This window comes from Vanessa tameamea, chromosome 18, assembly GCF_037043105.1.
Source record: "Vanessa tameamea isolate UH-Manoa-2023 chromosome 18, ilVanTame1 primary haplotype, whole genome shotgun sequence".
Taxonomy (NCBI): Eukaryota; Metazoa; Arthropoda; class Insecta; order Lepidoptera; family Nymphalidae; genus Vanessa; species Vanessa tameamea.
The window spans coordinates 10990159-11011702 of record NC_087326.1 but is presented as its reverse complement, the minus strand read 5'-3'; the positions used below and the strand labels follow the sequence as shown (position 1 = coordinate 11011702).

The window sequence follows — 21544 nt, the reverse complement described above, 5'->3', positions numbered from 1 at the left end:
CATTCACTTTTTGGCCTTGAAAATTTTGATTTCTATTAAACTAACATGAATAGTTATGCTATGAATAGATATAATAACTATTTTACAAATGCTAATTTGTGTTCATAAAAATTGAAGAAATTAAAAACTATATTAGCACTAACATTTATTTATAATAACTACAATGAATAAGATATAAAGTATTTTTTAATTTTAAATGACATAGACACAAATTTATAGACTAAGACATTATGTAGCATTTTCCAGAATGATTCTGACTTCGTCTGTGGCTAGATCCAATGGAGTAAAGCCTTCATCGTCCTTCAGAAATGAAGCCCCGGCTTCTAATAGGATTTGTGTGGATCTGACATGGCCACATAATGCAGCATAATGGAGAGCTGTCTGTTTAGATTTGTCCAGGGCATTAACATAGCAACCCCCATTTAAAGCAGCGGTTAATGCATTAGTAGCATCTCTGTCAGCAGCCCAATGTAAAGCTGTCAAACCATTCTCATCCCTCTCATTACACAACTCAGGGTTTTCACTTAAAAATTTTGTAACAAGTTTTCCTATGTTCTCCCTTGCTGCATCAAACAATGACATTTCATGATCCACAAGTTCAGGTTCTGGGGAGTACCGCAATGAGGACATTGTGACCCATGTTTCATGTAATCCACTTCGTACCCCAAGTTTACACTTAGGATCAAATTTCTGAACTAGATCTATATATTTTATTTTAGCTTCATCGCTAGAAAGATCACCGAGAATTTTCCAAGCCTCCCATTTTCTTCTGCCTCTGGCATCTAACCAACCTGGTTTTTGAGTAGTGCATTTCCCTTCCATACTTTGCTTGTAGAAGCCATATAGCTCCAGAAGCTGACTATCCTTCAGCTTTGAAGTAATCCCCAAAACATGATTACAGGCATCAAAAAAATCCTTATCTAGTGGAGTCTGATCGTCATCTGAGAAATCAGAGTCAGAACTGTATGAAAGTGCCCCAGCCATTATTAAAACTACCAACTTCTATAAAAATCTAATTATGTTGCATTTGCACATTCAAATTTAATCCCTCGAGAGTATGCAGCTGTTTATTTGTAGCATCTTCAGCTCTGGATGGACTGGCAAATTCTACAAAACCATAACCTTTGCTTAATCCAGTTGAACGATCAAAAATTACTCTTGCACTCTGTATTGGACCAAACTGGGCAAAATACTCTCGTAGCTGACGGTGGCCTACTGTCCAGGCCAGATTGCCAACATAGAGGCGAGCAGCTCTCGCTGTGCTGGCCATAACCTAAACAGACACGATTTCAAGTAAATGCAGGGAACGTTCACCGATCAAGGCCCTGTAGTCTACACCAGAACTCTCACTCAGCGAATCCAAATCCACAAGTGCGCCTTTCAGTCCCCACTTCTTCAGTAGAGCCTCAATTGACCAATCTGCGCTCCGCTCCTGGTAAGCACACAAAAATCGTGCGTCAGTTCCGTCCAAAAAATAAGCGACAGTTGAAAGTACTTCTTCGAATTGAGAAGGTTCGTAAAAACAATCAGAAGCAAGTAATAAGTCTACAGGTCTTAAGTTATGTACATCGGCCAAAAAAAGTCCCCAGGCTAGTCCTAGAACTTGTAAATCACGACCGGGAACTAAACCATTGGCCTCACAGCAAGCCGACAAGTGCCTCAACGAGCGAGGTAGAACAACACTATCTGTAAGAGTCACGTGAGCACCGCACTTAGCTGCTAAGATTCCAGGTAAACCAGTACCACAGCCGAGCTCTAAAATACGTAAACCACGTAAGTTTCTTCTTTGAGTCCACAAATACCAAGCTAAAAGAGGTGCTGAGGGCCACGTGTAGAATGAATACCCAGCTGATAATAACTCCGGTATAACAATTTCTAAGTATTCACCTCTTGTGTCCCCGTTGCTAGAAGATTTCCCGCGAAACACAAATTTCTTCAGTTGACCACTTACAGGACGGCCATCGCTCATTGCATAAGCATTTTATGTTGACAATTTCCTAAAATAGGGCAAAGTTTAGCTTTATCTTTAGATCAAATTAAAATGGCTTTGTCAAAAACCAAAGAGAATAGGTAATCAATAACGTAATAGAAATCACAACTAGATCTACTTCGTATTCTACTCTATTACTACTACTACGTAAATGAATACACATATTTGAATATAATATTAATTTAAACAAAAATTGCAATTCTTTTGAACTTACTTTATATAATTGTATTATTTCGTCAAATTAATACATCAATTTTAAATACAATTAAATTTTACTCTATGGTTTTACTGATAGTAATTCATTCGTTCAATTACGGAGCGGATATAAAAAGTTAATTCAGTTCATTCAATTAATTCACTCATTCGGCAACTTTGTTACCGGGTGTTGACGTAAACTTTTAACTTTTATATTTAATAGTTTTTTAGTTAAAGTACGCAGCATAAATAATTTTAATCATGTCGGTAGCAGTAAAAGGTCAGTGATTTTTTTAATGTTTCGAACAATATTTTCAAGATGTACTAAAAGAATTACAATGCTTACTACTTTTCACTGGGGTCAAATTCCAGTTTCTATTTGAAGATAAAAAAATGAAATAAAAACAGTTTTTTTTGATGATAGAAAATAAGATTTCAATAAGTTTACTTTAAGTTGTATATTTCTTAAAATGTGTTAAATTGAATTCAAGAAAAAATAAATACAATGTTTTTAAATTTGTAAATATTTGTACTTATTTAACATATTTTTCTTATAAGAACATTATATGTTATTTTTATTTTATTTTATTATATAGTTCTATAAAGATTCGTACAAAGTCAGGATCATAGATCAATTGAAGTACAATGACCTCGAACCGATTAATATATTTGTTGCCAAGATTCACATTTTTAACCTCACATTGTATATTATAATATTAATAATAGAATGTTTTTACCTGACAACAACTCATACTCATTATGATTATCATGCTCATATACACATATTCACATTTATTATCATTCTGTTTTTTTTTTTAAATTAATGTTATATCTACGACGACTATTTCGACGATTTCCGTGGTCGAGTAGTGTGTACACCGGTTTTCATGGGTACGCCACTCCGAGGTCCCGGGTTCGATTCCCGGCCGAGTCGATGTAGAAAAAAGTTCATTAGTTTTCTATGTTGTCTTGGGTCTGGGTGTTTGTGGTACCGTCGTTACTTCTGATTTCCATAACACAAGTGCTTTAGCTACTTAAATTGGTATCAGAGTAATGTATGTGATGTTGTCCAATATTTATATTTATATTTATTTATATTTATCTATGCGAGATGATGATTTTCTTGTAGCATTTATACAGCCTACTAATCATAGAATTTACACAAAAAATTTCTACATGTATGAAAAAAAAAAAAAATTATGACCAATTTAAAAAGATGTATATATATCAAATAATACTTTTATTGCTCAAATGCAAGTTGATGGATACACACACAGGTCACCTCACAATGTTATCCGATATAAGATAAATCTTATAAACACAAACTAAGCAGTTGAAAATTTAATGATGCTGGCCTGAGTTCATTGGAATTATTGAGTAAGATTTAAGTCTTTTAACCACTGGACTCTATATCATATCTCTCTTTGTAATATGCCTGCTATTATATGTTTTTACTATGAAGTTAATACTTTTAGCATTACATAGTGTGTTTTTGTATTGAACTAAATTTTTTGTATCACTAAAGTAACTCGTAAGATATAAATTTTATTGATGTTTATCCATTTTCTATTAACTTTCTTTTAATTTCATATCTTATAAACAGAGTGACGAATTTTTTTAAAAATAAAAATATTAATTGAATAAAATATTGAGGTTATTCTATACCATTAATAAAGGGAGAAATTCTAAAATCTCTCGGTGTTAATGAGACAAAAATAAAAAAAGTTTGTAATTATTGAAAGCTGTCTATGATTTGATTAAATGAAATTGTAAATATATTCTTGAGAAGGAACATAAAGAACTACGTCCAGAGTCAGATTTAAAGGTCTGGAGTGCTTGGGGCTACAAATTAGTGGAGGCACTAGCCTTGTTTAGTTTTTAGCCAATTTGTGGCCCCAAGCCCTCCAGAGGCATAGAGACCCTAATAATTATATTATGAATTAATTGGAATATTTTAATTTCAATAAGTAAGCTATAATTTATTTACTTGTGTTTTTAAAACTTTGTTCAGTTTATTATTATTTGCTGAAAGCCAATTCTGCATTTCTAATTTCTATGTTTGAATTTTGAAGTCTTTTTGAAGAATTTTTTACTAGCAATGAATTACGAGTCGAACTTGAACTAATTGTCGGCTTCTAGAGCCGAGATTCATAGACAATCTGTCATAGCTTTAGCACATCCTAGAGAAATTATTTGTCTAATTATTATTTTAGTTCAATATAAACAAATTGTCATAGTTCCCTAATAAATTCAGAATATATTTATTGCTCTACTTTACTAGTATGTGTGTACTCAGTGGCTTAGCTACAATTTTTTTTCGATGCGTTCTCTCTTTTGACAGTCTGTCTAGAAATATAATTTGTTATATTGTTTATAATTTTTTTTTAAATTAAATAAAAAAATTTTGGTACGCTAATTTAATTCCGCTATTATAACTGATAACTGGCGATTTAAAAAGCTAAATGTGTGTTTATTTAGTTAAGTTTGTTTTGCAGGTATTTTTATCGTCGGTGCTAAACGCACCCCGTTCGGTACGTTCGGCGGTGTGTTTCGAAACACGACCGCGACGGAGTTGCAGAGCATTGCGGCTACAGCGGCTCTTAAGGAGGCTGGAGTCGCTCCAGACCAGATCGATTCCGTGATTGTCGGTCAAGTTATGTCGGTAAGTGACAATATTTTATAAAATTCTAAATATTAAATTCTAAAGAAAACCGGTGTACATACTACTCGACGACCTCCGTGGTCGAGTAGTGTGTACACCGGTTTTCATGGGTACGCCACTCCGAGGTTCTGGGTTCGATTCCCGGCCGAGTTGACGTAGAAAAAGTTCATTAGTTTTCTATGTTGTCTCGGATCTGGGCGTTTGTGTTACCGTCGTTACTTCTGATTTTCCATAACACAAGTGTTTTAGCTACTTACATTGGGATCAGAGTAATGTATGTGATGTTGTCCAATATTTATAAAAAATATATATAAAAAAATAAAAAAAATAATGGAGGTTTTAATGTCAAACAAAATAAACAGACACATGATCAATGAATGCGTGGTACGTATTACGGCACTACCATCGTAATAATTATTATTTCGGACCAGGCTTCTCAAACTGATGGCATTTACACACCACGACACGCAGCGCTCAAAGCAGGGATCCCTCAAGACAAGCCAGCGTTGGGCGTGAACAGGCTGTGTGGGTCTGGTTTCCAGTCCGTGGTGAACAGTGCACAGGTAAATATACAAATGAAATGTACAGAAGATTTTATCTATATAAAATTATTTACTTAAGATAGCAAAATTGAGCTGATTCATGGTTTGATAATTTTTGTGTGAGTGATAATTTAGTATCCTGATATCTTAGAGCTGAATTTAAAAGCAATGTAACATGCCTGTGCCTAAACAATGACAAAAAAGAAGTTAATAATAAGAAAGAGAAGGGAAGTTCGCCTGATGGGGGGGGGGGGTGTCGTGATAACGCTTACATTTGCGATTTCTACCAGTTGACTCTACTGTAAGTCGAAAAAAGAACTTCGTTCCAATAAAGAGCACGTGCAAGTGATAAGCTCGGCCGCAGGACATACTGACCGGCGCGGCGAGGATCTCGCTGGCGGGCGGCGTGGAGAACATGTCGCAGGCGCCGTTCGCCGTGCGCGGCGTGCGCTTCGGCACCGCGCTGGGCGCCTCGCACGCCTTCGAGGACACGCTGTGGGCCGGCCTCACCGACTCCTACTGCGGCCTGCCCATGGGCATGACCGCCGAGAAGCTGGGCGGCCAGTTCGGGATCACCCGCGACGAGGTCGACAACTTCGCGCTCCGCTCGCAGCAGAGGTGGAAAGCGGGTACGTTGGGACTTTCAGATTTGCCGTCACAGCTTTGGGGGAGTGACGAGTGGAACGCCAAACAGCTTTGCCTTGTATTGTTGTTAACGGTATGACGGTACCAGCGTACCTACGGGCGCGAGGGACGTGACATCTTAGTTCCCAATGTTGGTGGTGCTTTGACTTGTAAAGGCTCGTTAATGTCTCACAGCGCCAATGACTATGGGCGGTGATGACCACTTACCGTCAGATAGCAAATTTGCCTATCTACCTACTTGAAATAATAAAATTAAATTCGAAATTCCTCCTGTTTTGAAAATGTACGTGAAAGGCATCAATTTCATATTCTCATAAAACCTATATATGTAGTCGAATCATTTGAACGGTTAAAATAAATTGATTTATTTCTCAGCCTGCGACGCTGGTGTCTTCAAGGGCGAAATCGAACCTGTCACTTTAACCATTAAGAAGAAGCAAGTGAAAGTGGAAGTTGATGAGCATCCTCGTCCTCAGACAACACTCGAGGGTCTAAAGAAGCTGCCCCCTGTTTTCAAAAAGGAAGGTCTTGTAACTGCTGGTACAGCATCGGTGAGTTTAAACTATTTTAAAGATGTTTACCATCTACAAGCTTACTTAATAATTAATTTTGGTAAAATAGGTGAAGTAAGCCAGTATAATTGCGGGCAATTTGGTTGCAATAAAAAAAAAAGATGCCAGTTTCTTTATGTTATAAAACTATAAAGAGTAGTCTATAACAATGTAGAACGCTATATCATAGTGGCCTGTTTATCCATCTGCTTTCTCATATTTTAATTATATTAAATAATCAATGAACGCCAACAGGGTATAAGCGACGGTGCTGGGGCCCTGGTTATCGCTAGCGAGGAAGCCGCGAAGAACTTGAAGCCGCTCGCCAGGCTCGTGGGCTGGTCCTATGTCGGAGTGGACCCTAGCATCATGGGCGTCGGACCGGTTCCCGCAATTGAGAATCTTCTCAAAGCCACTAAGCTGACTCTTAACGACGTAGACTTAATCGAGGTGAGCTGGTTTTGTGAAGAGGACGACCTTTATAAAAAATAATGGGTTGAATATTCATTTTATGTCATAAAGATTTGATATGATATTATAATCGGTAAATATTACGATTGTAGTACTGAATATATTTCCACTAGTTTCCGCCAATAGCTTCGCCCATGTATGTGGGGAGAGGGGCTCAGTTTTTAGTTACCCTATGTCCGGTTCGTGTACACCTGACTGTTTTCTTTGTATATTCGCTACTTTTTTCCTTCGATTTGAGCATCAAGCTCATCGCTACTTTCGTGCCTTTTACACACTGTTAAAGGATTTGATAGACTTAGAGTAGCCTGTCTGGAAGGCTCTTGATGGGGCTGTGATTCCCGACCCCGGGGTAGTCGAGTAGTAGCGATGGGAGGCGTTGACAGTAGTCCTGTGTGCAGATCAACGAGGCGTTCGCGGCGCAGACGCTCTCGTGCGCGAAGGCGCTGAAGCTGGACATGGAGAAGCTCAACGTGAACGGCGGAGCCATCGCCCTCGGACACCCGCTCGCCGCCTCGGGCAGCCGCATCACGGCGCACCTCGTGCACGAGCTCAGGTCGGTGTTGCCAGCCACCACACGCCGCACACTACATTCTGCACCACACTCCTCACAAAACTCCGTACAACCTACTCTGCGCACCAAACTCCGCACCCAGCTGCGCACCAAATTCCGCACATTGCAGACTATACAACACCGGAAAAACATTATATTCGTAAATCATAAAAAATGAAAGAAACGATAACTTTTATTGTTTAAAGATATTTGAACACTAAACAACAAAAATAACAATTTGAACAATATACATTTGTTTTAATGTATTGTCGATTTAAATAAAAAATAATTTTATGGATTATATGTATATTATATTCAACAGACGGCGCGGCCTGAAGCGAGGTATCGGCTCCGCGTGCATCGGTGGCGGACAGGGCATCGCAGTTATGGTTGAAGTAGTCTAACATATTACTCAAAGACCATTACCTGTCCATTCATTGTTCCTCTAAAGGTCTTAGGAAGTTATCTCTATCAAATAGGATAGCTCCTATCGTATTGTTAATTTCGTAAGCCTATAATAGCTAGTGTTGTAACAAATTACAACACTGACAATGTGCAATAAGCATAATCTTAATGGTGCCTTTCTATTGAAATAGTTATCTCAATGTTATGCTTGCAATTGCTTGTCAACAGCATGGTTTAATGAAATATGTTTCCAATTTTTCTCTCCGTTGAAATGCACTTAAAATTATCATTTAAACCGAACTAATAGATTAAGACTGTATGTAGTTACAAATGTACATATCTGTCTTGTATTTTGTTGAAGTCAGCTATGTCAAATATTTATCAGTTTGATTGATTTAACATTTTTTTAATGATGTTAGTTTATACTCAATACTTTTTATAATTTGCTTCATGTGTGTGTCAAATAAATACTTATATCTGATGAAAGTAAGACGGGACCACCTTGGAATTATACAGAATAATATACTAGAAGACGTATTATTATATAGCATGAATGTTTAAGCTATTCAGATGTTTAAATACACTTAGAGAGCTATTTTTTGGAATATATTTTTGTAATTTTTCTAGTTATCATGTTATACTTATATACAAAATAAAAACTTGTATCTAAATTGTTTTCATATTTACCTACGTACAGATTAAATTTATGTAAATAATGGAACAATTTTTTTTATGTATTTTTTATTTAAATCTTTACATTATTTTCAAACAATTGTAATCAACAGAAACAATGAGATTATATATACTTTGTTTTTAAAGCAATTGTCTTCCTGAATTGTTGATTTGTTAATACTCAAATGACAACATAAATCTTATATATTTTTGCTATCAATATAAAAATAGTATTTAAATCATTGACAACTACAATTTAACGACACGTCACAGCAATGAAATATATTTATTTGTATTTTTACAAGAAAATGAAATGAAAATAAAATAAACTTGTTATATCGTATTATTTCGAAATGTTTTTATTCTTAAATCTATGTAAATAAATAATATAGATTGTATTGAACCCAATTCTTTTCTATTATATTATTTAATATCCATAATTTTGCTGATGGTACTCTGTGATGACCTTGAAAATGTGAACTTGTAGCGATTACTTAACTTTCCGAAAGAATTTTATCTGCCTCTCTGAAATGGACGAAGATAGTACTATATATATGATAGATATATATATATGATATAAAGACTGCAGTAATGTGTATAAATTCATCTTGCGTTTGATGATGGAATATATCGTAAGAATATTTTCGTCGAATGAAAATTTAAACCGTTACTTTAATAGTAGAGAAGGATTTTTTCTAGCAGTGTACAATAGTAATGTCATATTACGGGTTGTTTCACTCATTTACGTAACTTCGTACACTTCTACAAATAAAGGGGGAAGTCAGTGACATTAAAGCTAATATATTTGATCAACGAATTAACTTATTGCTCACAGATAAAAATTCACGCAAAGATAACGATAGTAGATTATATCTTTTTATTATATAATTAGCTGTCATGTTTTATATCAAAAGATAAGACATTAAAAAATATAGCGGTCACAGTCTAGAATGTTTAGAATTTATATAGTTCATTATTTTAGTATACCTTCATAAGTAATCTTGATGGAAATGTTCAATCTTTATATATAGTAATCTTCTGAATTGGTAAATGGTTGGACTGATTTCGATGATTTTTTTGTGTGTTTTATTAAATGAATCTGGTTGGATAGCTTAGATTGGACGTGACGCTGAGATGCTGCAATGCAAACAAAATTCTTATTTTTACCGCATGAAGTCGTGACGGTTAGCTAGTATGTTTATAAATCGGTAAGATATAACGTGGCATTATACACCATGAATATACCCAAAGTTACAAACACGTTTGCGTCGACATTTTGGGAGTGAAATACGTAGCAAACACTAGCTCGGGAATTGGAATCCACATACAATAATAGACAAGTTTTCAGTTGAAAAAAATCACTCATAGGGAACTGGTAAACTCATTATGTACGACCTTCGAGCAAATCGGGGTATCTGCTCAGGGTGGCTGTTTAGGGGAGCTCGAAAATCCACATTCGTAGCTCCAGTTTTACTGGAAAATAATTATTCATTATTATCTTTATACTAGAATAATTTTAATCAAGACATCACAGATTAATTTAAGATAAGTAGTGCTTAATAGAATTTGCACCATCATTTTGTTTTTTGCTAATAAAATATTTATAAATATTATATATTTTATTATAAAACTACAAATTACATAATAACATTATCGATAGACGATACTGGTAATACAGTATATGTTTAAGAATTGAACTTATTGAAAATTTTATAAAAATAAACCTATATACTTTACTACTGGCACAAGCTAATGTTATTATACATTAGCTCCCAAGGTTGGAAGCACAACTCCTATGTCTGTGAGCAGTGGTACAAATTGAAAAATAAAATGATAATGTTCAAAAGCATTTTAGGACAAGAACTAGCATAATAATATTTAAAAACATGTAATCAAGTTAGATATAGCGGGGCTCGCTTATCATTAATTTTGCCTCAAACACTTCAAACCGATCACACGCTAAGTCGTGTCGGCAGTCGGCTAGCGATTACGTTCGTCGTTCATATTTAGTTTTGTTTACGTGATAAATTAAAGATGGCTGTTGCTGTTAATAAAGGTATTTCAATAAATCCAATGTTTCGTTCTTAATTAATGTTAAAGTTAAGTTACTTTCGATGTCAGTATTTATATTTTTGTTTAATTATTAAACCGGTTCGTTTTAATATTGTTAATATTTACTGATTTCATAAGTCGTTACTTAATGAAATACTTATTATGTTAGGTTATGTTTACAAACAGAAAAACATAGGTACAAGTAACTAAACTTAAGCAATGAACTTGTTCCTATTAAAATATAAATATACTCATAGGAATTGTTGTGGAACTGTGGAACCACAGTCACTGACCTCTGTTACGTTCGAGTTTGACTGGTTAGTGGCTGTATGTCGCACAGTAACTATATGAATATGCAAAATGAATTGTTTTTGTAATCAATAAATTTCAGTAAAATTGAAAATTACTAAATATTAGGTATTATTAAATAATCATGTTTTAAAAGAAACACTTTATTTCGATATAAGTGTCATGACGTTTAATAAGTATATATTTACTTTATTTTCATTATTATTTATAAAATGAGTGTGTTTGAATTGAATAAAGGGTTACGGGTTACCAAATACCACGTCAATTGTCATTGCCAAATAGGGAGAAATTCCACAAGAAAGTAGAGTTACAGCTACCATTTGCGCTTAGTTTACCTAGTCATTTTAAGTAGATAAATAAAATAAGAAGATATCCGTAGTTAAAATGAAAAACACAGTCGCATTAATAAAAAACATCATCAATTACCGATGCAAATAGTCAATGACCAAAGTCCTATAAAATTTCTTTAACGATAGGATTTATCGAATGTTAACGATAATATAAAATCTTTAGATTGCCAATATTTTTTTTAGATTAATGCTAAGTTGATAATATTTTAAGTCCGAAAACAAATGTTGTTGATTAAAAGTGACATTCAATTTCTGCCTATTCTCAACATGATGAGAAGGTGTACGACTCATTTCACCACACTACTCCAGTACTGATTCGTGGATAAATATATTTATTTATTCGATTCATACAAGTCTTCTCTTCACAATGTTTTTCTTCGTCGCCGAGTTCGACATTAATATGAAACACAAATTAGGCATACGAAATCTTAGTGATGCTGTTTTTGCTATGAACGATACAAAATTAATAAATAATAATTAAATATATCCAACTAGTTGTAGCCCGGGGCTTCGCTCGTGTTTTAGGGGATGTTCAGGTATTTGGCATTAAAAGTAGCCTGTCTTTCCTTGGGGTTCAAGCTTGCTTAATACCATTTTTAATATACTTAAAGTTGGTTTAGTAGTAAGTAGATTGTCTGATTGAGCTTCTTAAAGTTTGGATGCCTTCAACTAATTATATTTGTCTGCACCTAACCTGGTACAAAACGTACGTTTACACTTACAACTATTAACTGAATATATTAAATAATTAATTTCGTTCAAATGTTTTCATTTGTTTTTATACTATAACTAATTTATGCAATATCTAATACTCCAACATTATTATTAGGTAGAAATGTTAATTACACCTAGTTTTTGAACTGGTCGAATTATAACGTTAACATTGAAAAAAAAACGAAGTTAGTTAATATTCATATTGCACATTTTTATTTTATAATAGATAGAGAGATGACTTCGCATTACATTCATATATCGAACATTTTTTTTTATAATGTGTGCTATAAAAATATTCTTGTATATTTTCGTAAAGGACTTAATTGCCTTTGCTTTTTCGTAATGTAATTGTAAATGTGATCCGTATTATAGAGTATTTTACATATGTGTGCGTCTGCGTCTGCGTAGTATCCTGGTTATGGTTAGTAGGGTGAGTAAGCCAGTGTAACAACAGGAACAATAGACGTTACATGGTATCTCCCAATTTTCGCATTGCCGATGTTTCGTCCAAGGTATGGTTAATATTTCTTTCAGCGCCAATGTCTATGGGCGGTGGTGTCAACTTACCATCGTAAATACTATTTGGCCGTCGGCGTTAAAAAATAAACGAATTTAGCTAATAATATAATCGAACGGTCATTTGTCGATGACAGCCGATCATGGGACGACGTAGCGTTAAGATTAATGCCACTTAGTTATTATAGCTTTCAGAAAAAGGAGGTGTATATTATACTTATAAAACCAAGAGTTAATCTACTAACAGAAACTAAATATTTTATACTAATAACTTAACATTTGGTGCTGTTGATTATACTAAAAACATCAAACATTTTGCCAGGTGTGTACATCGTGGCAGCAAAACGAACTCCGTTTGGCAAAATGGGAGGCATGCTACGAAACATTTCTCCTGCTGATCTTCTAGCGATTACTGCGAAAGATACTTTAAAAGCTGGTAATGTAGCACCTGCTATAGTGGATACAGTTAACGTTGGATTGGTCAATACGGTGGGTATTACGACTTAAAAAAAAATTGTAGGTTTTATTCATTCATTCATGTCACGATTTACCAAAAAATACCCTTTTTTTTCTCTTGTTATTTATTAGTTATCTGTATATTTTATCTTTAAACAAAGACTTTATATTCCTTCCGAACAAAATATCACAAAAAAAAATAACCGAAGGAAAATCTGTTGAAATGGAATTTGGAACATTTTAAACTTTTTAGAATTTAATATAGTCTATATTATAACAGAATCTTTACTATAAAAGATTAAATAAACCGAAACTATGCATGTAATAGTAAACTCCAAATAATATTCAAAATGAATACAATGGCCGGCACATTACAGGCTCATGAGACATGACTTCTCATCTTCCGGGTTTGTTGGCACATTAAAGCTGTAAGAAATGGTCACACATATGAAAGTGGCTTGTCTGAATTTAAAAAACCAGTCGAAAAAATGCCACTAATGATACTATTATTATTCCAGCTGAGTCTTAGTTCAGATGGAGGACTAGCTCCGCGACATGCAGCTCTCAAATCTGGTGTTCCACAAGAAAAACCAGCGCTCGGCGTAAACAGATTATGTGGTTCAGGATTCCAGGCTATTATAAACAGTGCGCAGGTACATCTTAGTTTAAATATGACCTTTACTGCTAAGACTCTGTTCATTATTTAGAATTTATTTTGTATTGTTGATATTTTTAGGATATTCTAACAGGAGCCGCTCAAGTATCACTCGCTGGTGGAACAGAAAATATGTCAGCTGTTCCATTCGTTGTAAGAAACGTTCGTTTCGGGGTTCCCTTAGGTGTTAAAGTGGACTTCGAAGATGCTCTCACTTCCAGTTCACTAGACACATACTGCAACTTCACGATGCCACAAACTGCCGAAAATTTAGCTGATAAGTACAGTATTACGAGGGGAGAAGTTGATGATTTCGCATTACAATCACAGAAGAGGTGGAAAATTGGTGAGTGATCTATCGTTTTCTACTCAACTGGCTGATTCAGGCAGATGACTTGTAACTTAACCAAATGTTCATACCTACACAGCGCAAGATAGCGGTGTATTCAAAGCAGAAATAACGCCAGTACCTGTAAAGCTGAAGAAACAAGAAGTTATCTTCGATAAAGACGAACATCCACGTCCAGATACTACACTTGAGCATCTTCATAAGTTGCCAGTATTGTTCAGGAAAGGCGGTGTCGTCACTGCAGGAAATTCTTCGGTAAGACTATTTTCTTGAGAATCGAGACTTTTTATAACTGTTTCTTAGAATAAGATCATAAGAAAATTAAAAGGTCTGTATGAATATGACTTTTATGATGGCTGATATCGATGTGATTGCCTCGTTAGTCCTATCAGAATTTAATTGTAGTTATCGTGACAATTTAAAAAATTGGGGATTTTCTACAAATAAAATCTCAGTCAGTCAGTGATGGAGTTACAAGTTTCTTGTTTACACGTCTATGTCTCGGAAATGACGGTCCTGTTTCCGAACATGGATGTTGACACTGAAACAATACTTAATAAAGTATTTTCTTAATGTTGGCTCAGGTTGTAAATTGTAACATTGCTGATTTTAATTATGCACAGGTTATTTCAATAATATTTTTTTAAACTGAACTTTAATAAAAATAATTCGACTCTGTAACTCATATTATTAGTCGTTAAAATAATAATCAATAAAAAATAAATATTTTGCTACAAGGGTGTGAATGATGGTGCTGGCGCTCTTGTCTTGGCAAGTGAAGAAGCGGTCAAGCAGCAGAGTTTGACCCCACTGGCCCGTCTTATTGGCTGGTCCTTCGTCGGTGTCGACCCCAGCATGATGGGAATCGGGCCGGTTCCCGCAATACAGAGTCTACTCGCCGCTACTAAATTGACTCTTAATGATTTAGATTTAATCGAGGTAATTTTTTTAAAGTTATTACTATCATATAGGAATAATATTGTAAGATAAGGGTTTAATTAAGAAACTGCAAACTAAAATTTATTTTACAAAAAACAAAAAAAGTATTTTAACCACCTGTAATGGTGGCGAGAATGCCAAAAATATTTCAAGAATCACAATTTCAAAAATCTAGGCAAAGTCCTCCTATGGTAGGGTTGTGGCCGTTGACACAATAACGCACACGTTGCGCTCAAATTTAAATGTTTCCAATTTTACTCCACGGTCCAAGTATTTCAACTGTAAATCATAATCATATATTTGAATTTTCATCTTCTGTCATCCTCATAATTTTAATTTAAAGAAAGATTTTTGTCAACGAACAAAGGTTAAATCAGGTACTTATTTAATACAGATCAATGAAGCGTTTGCAGCCCAGGCTCTTGCATGTGTCAAAGCCTTGGACTTAGACCAGAGCAAGCTGAACGTCAACGGTGGAGCTATTGCGCTCGGACATCCGCTTGCCGCTTCTGGTGCCAGGATCACCGCACATCTGGCGTATGAACTGAGGTTAGTAGTTAATACATTTTTAATATAGAAAGTAACATCGTATAACTTAATAAACGATACAAGTAGTATATTTAAGTTTAAGTAGTAATTTAGTTTAAGAACGCGATATTATTATAAATTCATTAGTTAACATAATACATTTTTTTTTTTGTTATTTCCAGGCGTAGAGGTCTAAAGAGAGGTATCGGTTCAGCTTGTATTGGGGGTGGACAAGGTATCGCTGTGCTTATTGAAGCAGTTTGAATTATTTATATAATGCAATGAGAAATGTTAATTTTTTATCAATATGTTATTTTTATATTTCGTAATAAAATATTTATTACAATCAAATTTGTTTTATTAATATTTCCGACGCTGTTAAAGAAACACTCGACTAAACAGGTCAATTGAACTATACAGAATAAACTACGCAAATAATTACCTTTTATAAATAGTCTATACTTAACACAAAAAAAAATCAACAGACTGTTTACTTTCCTTTCGGTTAACAATAATTCTTTATTAATATTAATTCGACAATCTATCAGAATTATAGGTAGTTACCATGCAGTTACATTAGCATAATGTACCAATAAAATTGGAAATATGAAAGTTTTAGCACACAATTTAATAAATATAACCTTTACTTGAAGTTTATTTACATACTCATAGAGATAAGCCGTTAAATACAAACGCCGGAATAAACTACATTGTTATTAATTAAAAACATTAAATTATGATATAAATAAAAATAAATAGCTAACACAATCAAATACATTCAAATTTTACGTGCGTATTTCATATATTATATTGATGATTTAAAACAATACTTTGATATTCTAATTTTCCAGTAAAATAACATACCATTGCTAAGCTATCACATAAATGAGTTGTTTATAATATACAAATACGTGAACAAACACAAAAATTTTATACAATTATAGATAAAATTGTTTTGTTAAAACTTGCTCGTGACAATATCTTTTTGAGGTTATTTTAAATCCGCTGTATATTTTATCAATTTTTATCAGTTCGCTTGGTATCTTCATGGCACTCGCTTCTAAAGGTGAGTTGTAAAATATCGCAAAAACTGTATTAGTATTACTTTAAGGCAGAAACGCATCGATTACACTTTATCTTGAAGTCAATTATACTGTTTTAAATGATTATTAATAATATACTATTGATCGCTACTTACAATATCGGATACTAGTACTAAATAAATCAAAGAAATAACTTTTTTAAAATAAAATATGTAGTTACTTATTTTTAATCATGTACATATAGATAGGTATCATCGCTATAGTAAACTCTACCTCTGTGCTATTCACAGGTATTTTTGTGGTTGGCGCGAAAAGAACGCCATTTTGCAAATATGGCGGTTCTCTCCGAGAGTTGCCAGCATCACAAGCATTTGCAGCCGCGGCAAAAGATGCTTTAAATTCTGGAAATCTAAATCCAACCTTAGTTGACAGTACGGTTGTTGGAAATGTTAATTTTGTTAGTTCATATATATTAACATTATGTTACTTTGATATTTTATTTTATTTTGAGCTAAAACTTAATATTTCAGCTGAGTCAATGCGATGGCGGTAAAACTCCGAGATACTGTGGTATTTATGCCGGAGTTTCTATTGACAAGCCAGCATTGGGAGTAAATAAGGCTTGTGGTTCGGGCTTACAAGCACTTCTCACTGGTGTTACGGTAATATGTAATATAATACAATTTCTAAATCTAACACATATAAAATAACATTACACAAAAAAAAATCGAGAAACTCTAAAGAAGTAAGCGAGATCATATTTCCTGGTTGTACGTGTAGAAACCAACATCTTATATTGTTGTTTAATTTAAAGACTTTTTAGAAGCATATGATTCACATATACTCGTACGTACATAGATAGTTTTGCACATTCTTAATTATTTTATAGGAGATCTTAACAGGTTCTGCTGACGTATGTCTAACAGGAGGAACGGAACTTATGTCTTCACTCCCTATATTGGTACGCAACGTTCGATTTGGCACAACTCTCGGCTCAACATATCACTTTGAAGATCATATAAAAAAACGTTTTCTAGATAGTTATACAGGACTGAGCTTAGAAAAGATGGCAGAAAATATTGCCGTAAAATACAATATAAGTAGAGAGATGTCAGATGATTTTGCGCTTAAGAGCTATTTGAAGTGGAAGGCAGGTGAATATATCATAATTAATAAATAACTGTGTTACAAACAACTCACAGCATTGTAGCGATATCGTATAAAAAAGTACAAATATCAATAATATATACCTTGCATCAGTGCTACCGTTGAAAATTAAAGTAAAAAAAAGTACCCATACATTAATCATTGGAAAAATTTATTGATTATTCTCTAAAGCTTTGATTTGTATTGCAATTGTCGATCTTAGGTCAAGAATCAAAACATTTTAACGACGAACTTACCAGTTTGAAAGTAATATTAAGAAAAAAGGAGGTTTTGGTTGACAGGGATGAACTCACTGAAGTCAACATAACTTCAGATAATATGGCTAAATCACTGCCGTTGCTCGAAGACGGAGCGGTGGTGACATCTTTAAACTCATCGGTAAATTATTAATTTGACTTTATGGTTGAAACTTAAAGCGGACTTAATAATATTTAATAATTGTTCTATACATATATATTTAAATTAAAATTTATCAATGGTAATAACACTGAGACCAAAATCAAAATACTTGAAAATGTTTTACTTAACCACTTTGGAAGGAATTTAATGAAACTTAAAGGCAGAAAATTATGACACACTATCCATCGTGGACAAAATGTCGCAGGTCCCTGCAGACGGAGCCGCAGCTCTCGTTCTGGCCAATGAAGCTACAATCAAGCGTAACAACTTGATTCCTCTGGCGAGAGTGTCGGGCTGGGCTACTGTTGGGGTTGACCCTCTTGAGACTGGACTGGCGGCTGTACCGGCTGTGAAGAAATTATTACAAGTTACTGACACGGATATTGATAGTGTCGATTTATTTGAGGTGAAGTAGATTGTATTTATATAGCATTTTGAGTTTCAGCTGGATGTGATTAGTTTATCGATAAAACTCTTCCGTTACTGACTTAGAGACTTGAAATTTGGCACACGTATACCTTGAGTATTCTAGAGGTGCACTAAGAAGGGATTTTTCAAAATTCCCACGGGATAGGGAATAATTGGGATTTATATTTTTGAACCAAAGTAGCTCTATCTCCGTAACTATAATTATTAGGGTGTGTTTGTATGGAAGTCCGTAATTTTTTTAAGTTAGAACATGAAACTTTATTTTTGGGATACTGATTAAAAAGGAGTAGATACTTATTTAAGTGTTTCTGCATATTCTACCCCTACGGGGGTGAAATAAGGATTGCAAGTTTGTATATAAGTCCGTCATTTTTGAAGATAGAAACATGAAACTTTATTTTTTGGGATACTGATTAAAAATGAGTTCATACGTATTTAAGCGTTTCTGGATATTTTACGCCTAAAGGGAAAAATAGGCGTTGACATTTTGTATACAGGTGTTAGTCTGGAAGTCCGTCAATTTGAAGTTAAAAGCGCGAAATTTTATTTTTAGGCTACCGATTAAAAATAAGTTGATTCGCATTTAAGCGTTTCTGGATATTTTATGCCTAATGAGAGAAATTGGGTTGACATTTCGTATATAGGATAGTCTGGAAGACCGACAGTTTTAAAGTTAGAAGCATGAAACCTTATCTTTGGGCTACTTATGAAAAATAAGTAGATGATACGTATTTAAGCGTTTCTTGATATTTTAGGCCTAAAAGGAAAAAGTAGGGGTTGACATTTCGTATACAGGTTAGTCTGGAAGTCCGTCATTTTGAAGTTAGGAGCTCGAAATTTTATTTTTGCGCTACCGATTTAAAATTAATTGATGCTCATTTAAGCTTTTCTGGATATTCTGCCCTAAGGGCTGAAATACACACCAATGTGGTATACACAGAGGTTTTACATTAACGTAATATTTTAAGTTAATTTGTAAATATATTTTTATTCTACGCGAGCAAAGCCGCGGGTAGACTCTGAGGTCCTGTTTAAATCCCGGTTCGAGCCATAAGTTAGTGGATTATTTATTAATAAAGTGAAGCTGTTACTTTTAAATATAATTTCTTAACAACGACTTCCCAGTTAAGCATTAACCCCGACACTTGTGAATTTCTATCTATCTAAAAACACTTAGTACAGAATATTGTAACAATAATGATATCTGTATTTACTTTTATTTCTTTCAGGTAAATGAGACGTTTGCTGCTCAAGTTTTGGCTACTGTTACAGAGCTAAAAATAGACGATAGCAAAGTCAACGTAAATGGCGGAGCCCTTGTGTTAGGGAACCCCGTTGCCGCAACAGGCGCTCGAATGGCTGTTCATCTTGTTCACCATCTTAAGTATGATAAATAACAGTGATAACACATTAACACGCGCACACACACACACCCAGCGTGCGCGCTAGCAAACACACATAAACACACGCACACAGACACCCTGACGTGCGCGCACGCAAACTCACATACACACTAAAAAAAAACAAAATTAATTAGATACCAAAATAACAGCGCCGAGATCCTTTTCATAAAAAAAAACATACGATTCGGCGGACTCGCCGCTAATAACAAAAATACACAAATTGGAACTTTAAAACCGTTTGCCCGTATAGTAGTGACGGTGTAAGAAATGGTTTGATTTAAATCCATCGACGGAACTGATCTAAGTGACAGACCATTGATGTACTAATAAGAGCCTTATTAGATAAAATAAACGATCACAATTAAATTATGTTGTTATGATTACAATGACTGTACTAACAGATATAAATTGTTTCAGTCATATTAAAGCGAAGCGGGCAATCGCTGTCTCCAGCTGTGGGGGTGGACAAGGAGTGGCGGTTATGTTTGAAGCTATCTAAGGACTTTTTAAATGATGTAGCGTAATAACTAATATATTTATTGTAATAAAAAGAGTTACATCAACAACATGGATGGAAATAAATTTGAGAGAAAGATATTATTGAAATGTTTTCAACGATAAAAGATAAATGGACTTAGACATAAACAAAATTTCTACTTTTTTACTAATATGATTTACTCCTAACAATTTGATATTTATTAAATGTTCTAAATCACAGAATATAGACCAATTGCATACAATAAAAAGAGGTAATACGTAGTTTTGTCAAATAAGATAAATATATTGGTGTGCAAGAAATATTAGTGCCTGACATAAATGTAAATTTCAGGCCCAGAATGCAGGATAAAAAGTAGTACACAGAACATCGAATTGGTTAAAATGTGCAATCTTTAATATACAACTATTCTCAGAGACGTGCATTAACTTTAAACCCAAGTAACCATTTTTACAAAAACTTTTGGATCAGTAACAAACTTATTCAGGTTCTTACGCTCTAAACCGACCTCGAGACGTTAGACTTAGACCGTCGTTAATAATACGAGCCTGAATTACGTTGCTATTTTTTTAAATATCGTTTGGTAAAAATAGACAAATAATTGGCATCCAAGTTAGTGGAAGACTCTGAGTACAGCTGTTAGTGCATAACTCCGTAGAGAAGTATCTTCATATATAAAATTTGTCCTTCAAAATGTATTAAAATCTTGTTAGTAATCTTTTTTAATTTGCAGACTAATTTCGCGACGAAATAACATGTCATTCTATTTTTACTTTAAATATTTTGCATTCAAATTATTATAAATCAATATATTTAATTAATTTATACTCAATACTTTTATAGTAGTTAGTATTCAATATATGCTCAAGTTAATATAGTGATATTTAAATAAACACCACAAGTTAGTCAAATTAAAGAAATTAGATAATAAGTAATTTCAATTATAAAAAACAGTGAAAAATCACACTTTCATTAGTTGTACTATTATTCTGAAAAAATAAAAAAAAGAACATAGTTTTCTGAATACTGTATGGTTTTTTAAAAATATATTCAATT

General features: G+C 34.0%; 4 protein-coding genes across 4 annotated transcripts; 3 read left to right on the top strand and 1 right to left on the bottom strand.

Annotated features, from left to right (window-relative positions):
* Positions 1-132: 132 nt before the first annotated feature.
* On the bottom strand, positions 133-2073 carry LOC113398065 (acyl-CoA-binding domain-containing protein 6-like). Its single transcript, XM_026636644.2, has 2 exons — positions 1337-2073; positions 133-999 (listed from the first exon to the last, which is right to left on the bottom strand). Exons 1-2 carry the CDS (start codon positions 1967-1969, stop codon positions 229-231), a joined length of 1404 nt encoding a protein of 467 aa, XP_026492429.1. The 5' UTR covers positions 1970-2073; the 3' UTR covers positions 133-228.
* Positions 2074-2319: 246 nt separating this feature from the next.
* Positions 2320-8531, top strand: LOC113398056 (3-ketoacyl-CoA thiolase, mitochondrial-like). The gene is made up of 8 exons (XM_026636632.2): positions 2320-2465; positions 4681-4847; positions 5279-5410; positions 5754-6018; positions 6410-6585; positions 6841-7035; positions 7455-7609; positions 7929-8531. The coding sequence occupies exons 1-8, from the start codon at positions 2447-2449 to the stop codon at positions 8008-8010; spliced, it is 1191 nt and encodes a 396-aa protein (XP_026492417.2). The 5' UTR covers positions 2320-2446; the 3' UTR covers positions 8011-8531.
* Positions 8532-10588: 2057 nt separating this feature from the next.
* LOC113398042 (3-ketoacyl-CoA thiolase, mitochondrial-like) lies at positions 10589-15882 on the top strand. Its single transcript, XM_026636624.2, has 8 exons — positions 10589-10739; positions 12947-13113; positions 13599-13733; positions 13817-14081; positions 14164-14339; positions 14823-15023; positions 15418-15572; positions 15734-15882. The coding sequence occupies exons 1-8, from the start codon at positions 10718-10720 to the stop codon at positions 15813-15815; spliced, it is 1203 nt and encodes a 400-aa protein (XP_026492409.2). The 5' UTR covers positions 10589-10717; the 3' UTR covers positions 15816-15882.
* Positions 15883-16509: 627 nt separating this feature from the next.
* Positions 16510-20514, top strand: LOC113398465 (3-ketoacyl-CoA thiolase, mitochondrial-like). Its single transcript, XM_026637221.2, has 8 exons — positions 16510-16617; positions 16885-17051; positions 17125-17256; positions 17484-17748; positions 17964-18139; positions 18366-18566; positions 19819-19973; positions 20410-20514. Exons 1-8 carry the CDS (start codon positions 16599-16601, stop codon positions 20489-20491), a joined length of 1197 nt encoding a protein of 398 aa, XP_026493006.2. The 5' UTR covers positions 16510-16598; the 3' UTR covers positions 20492-20514.
* The last annotated feature ends 1030 nt before the right edge of the window (positions 20515-21544 follow it).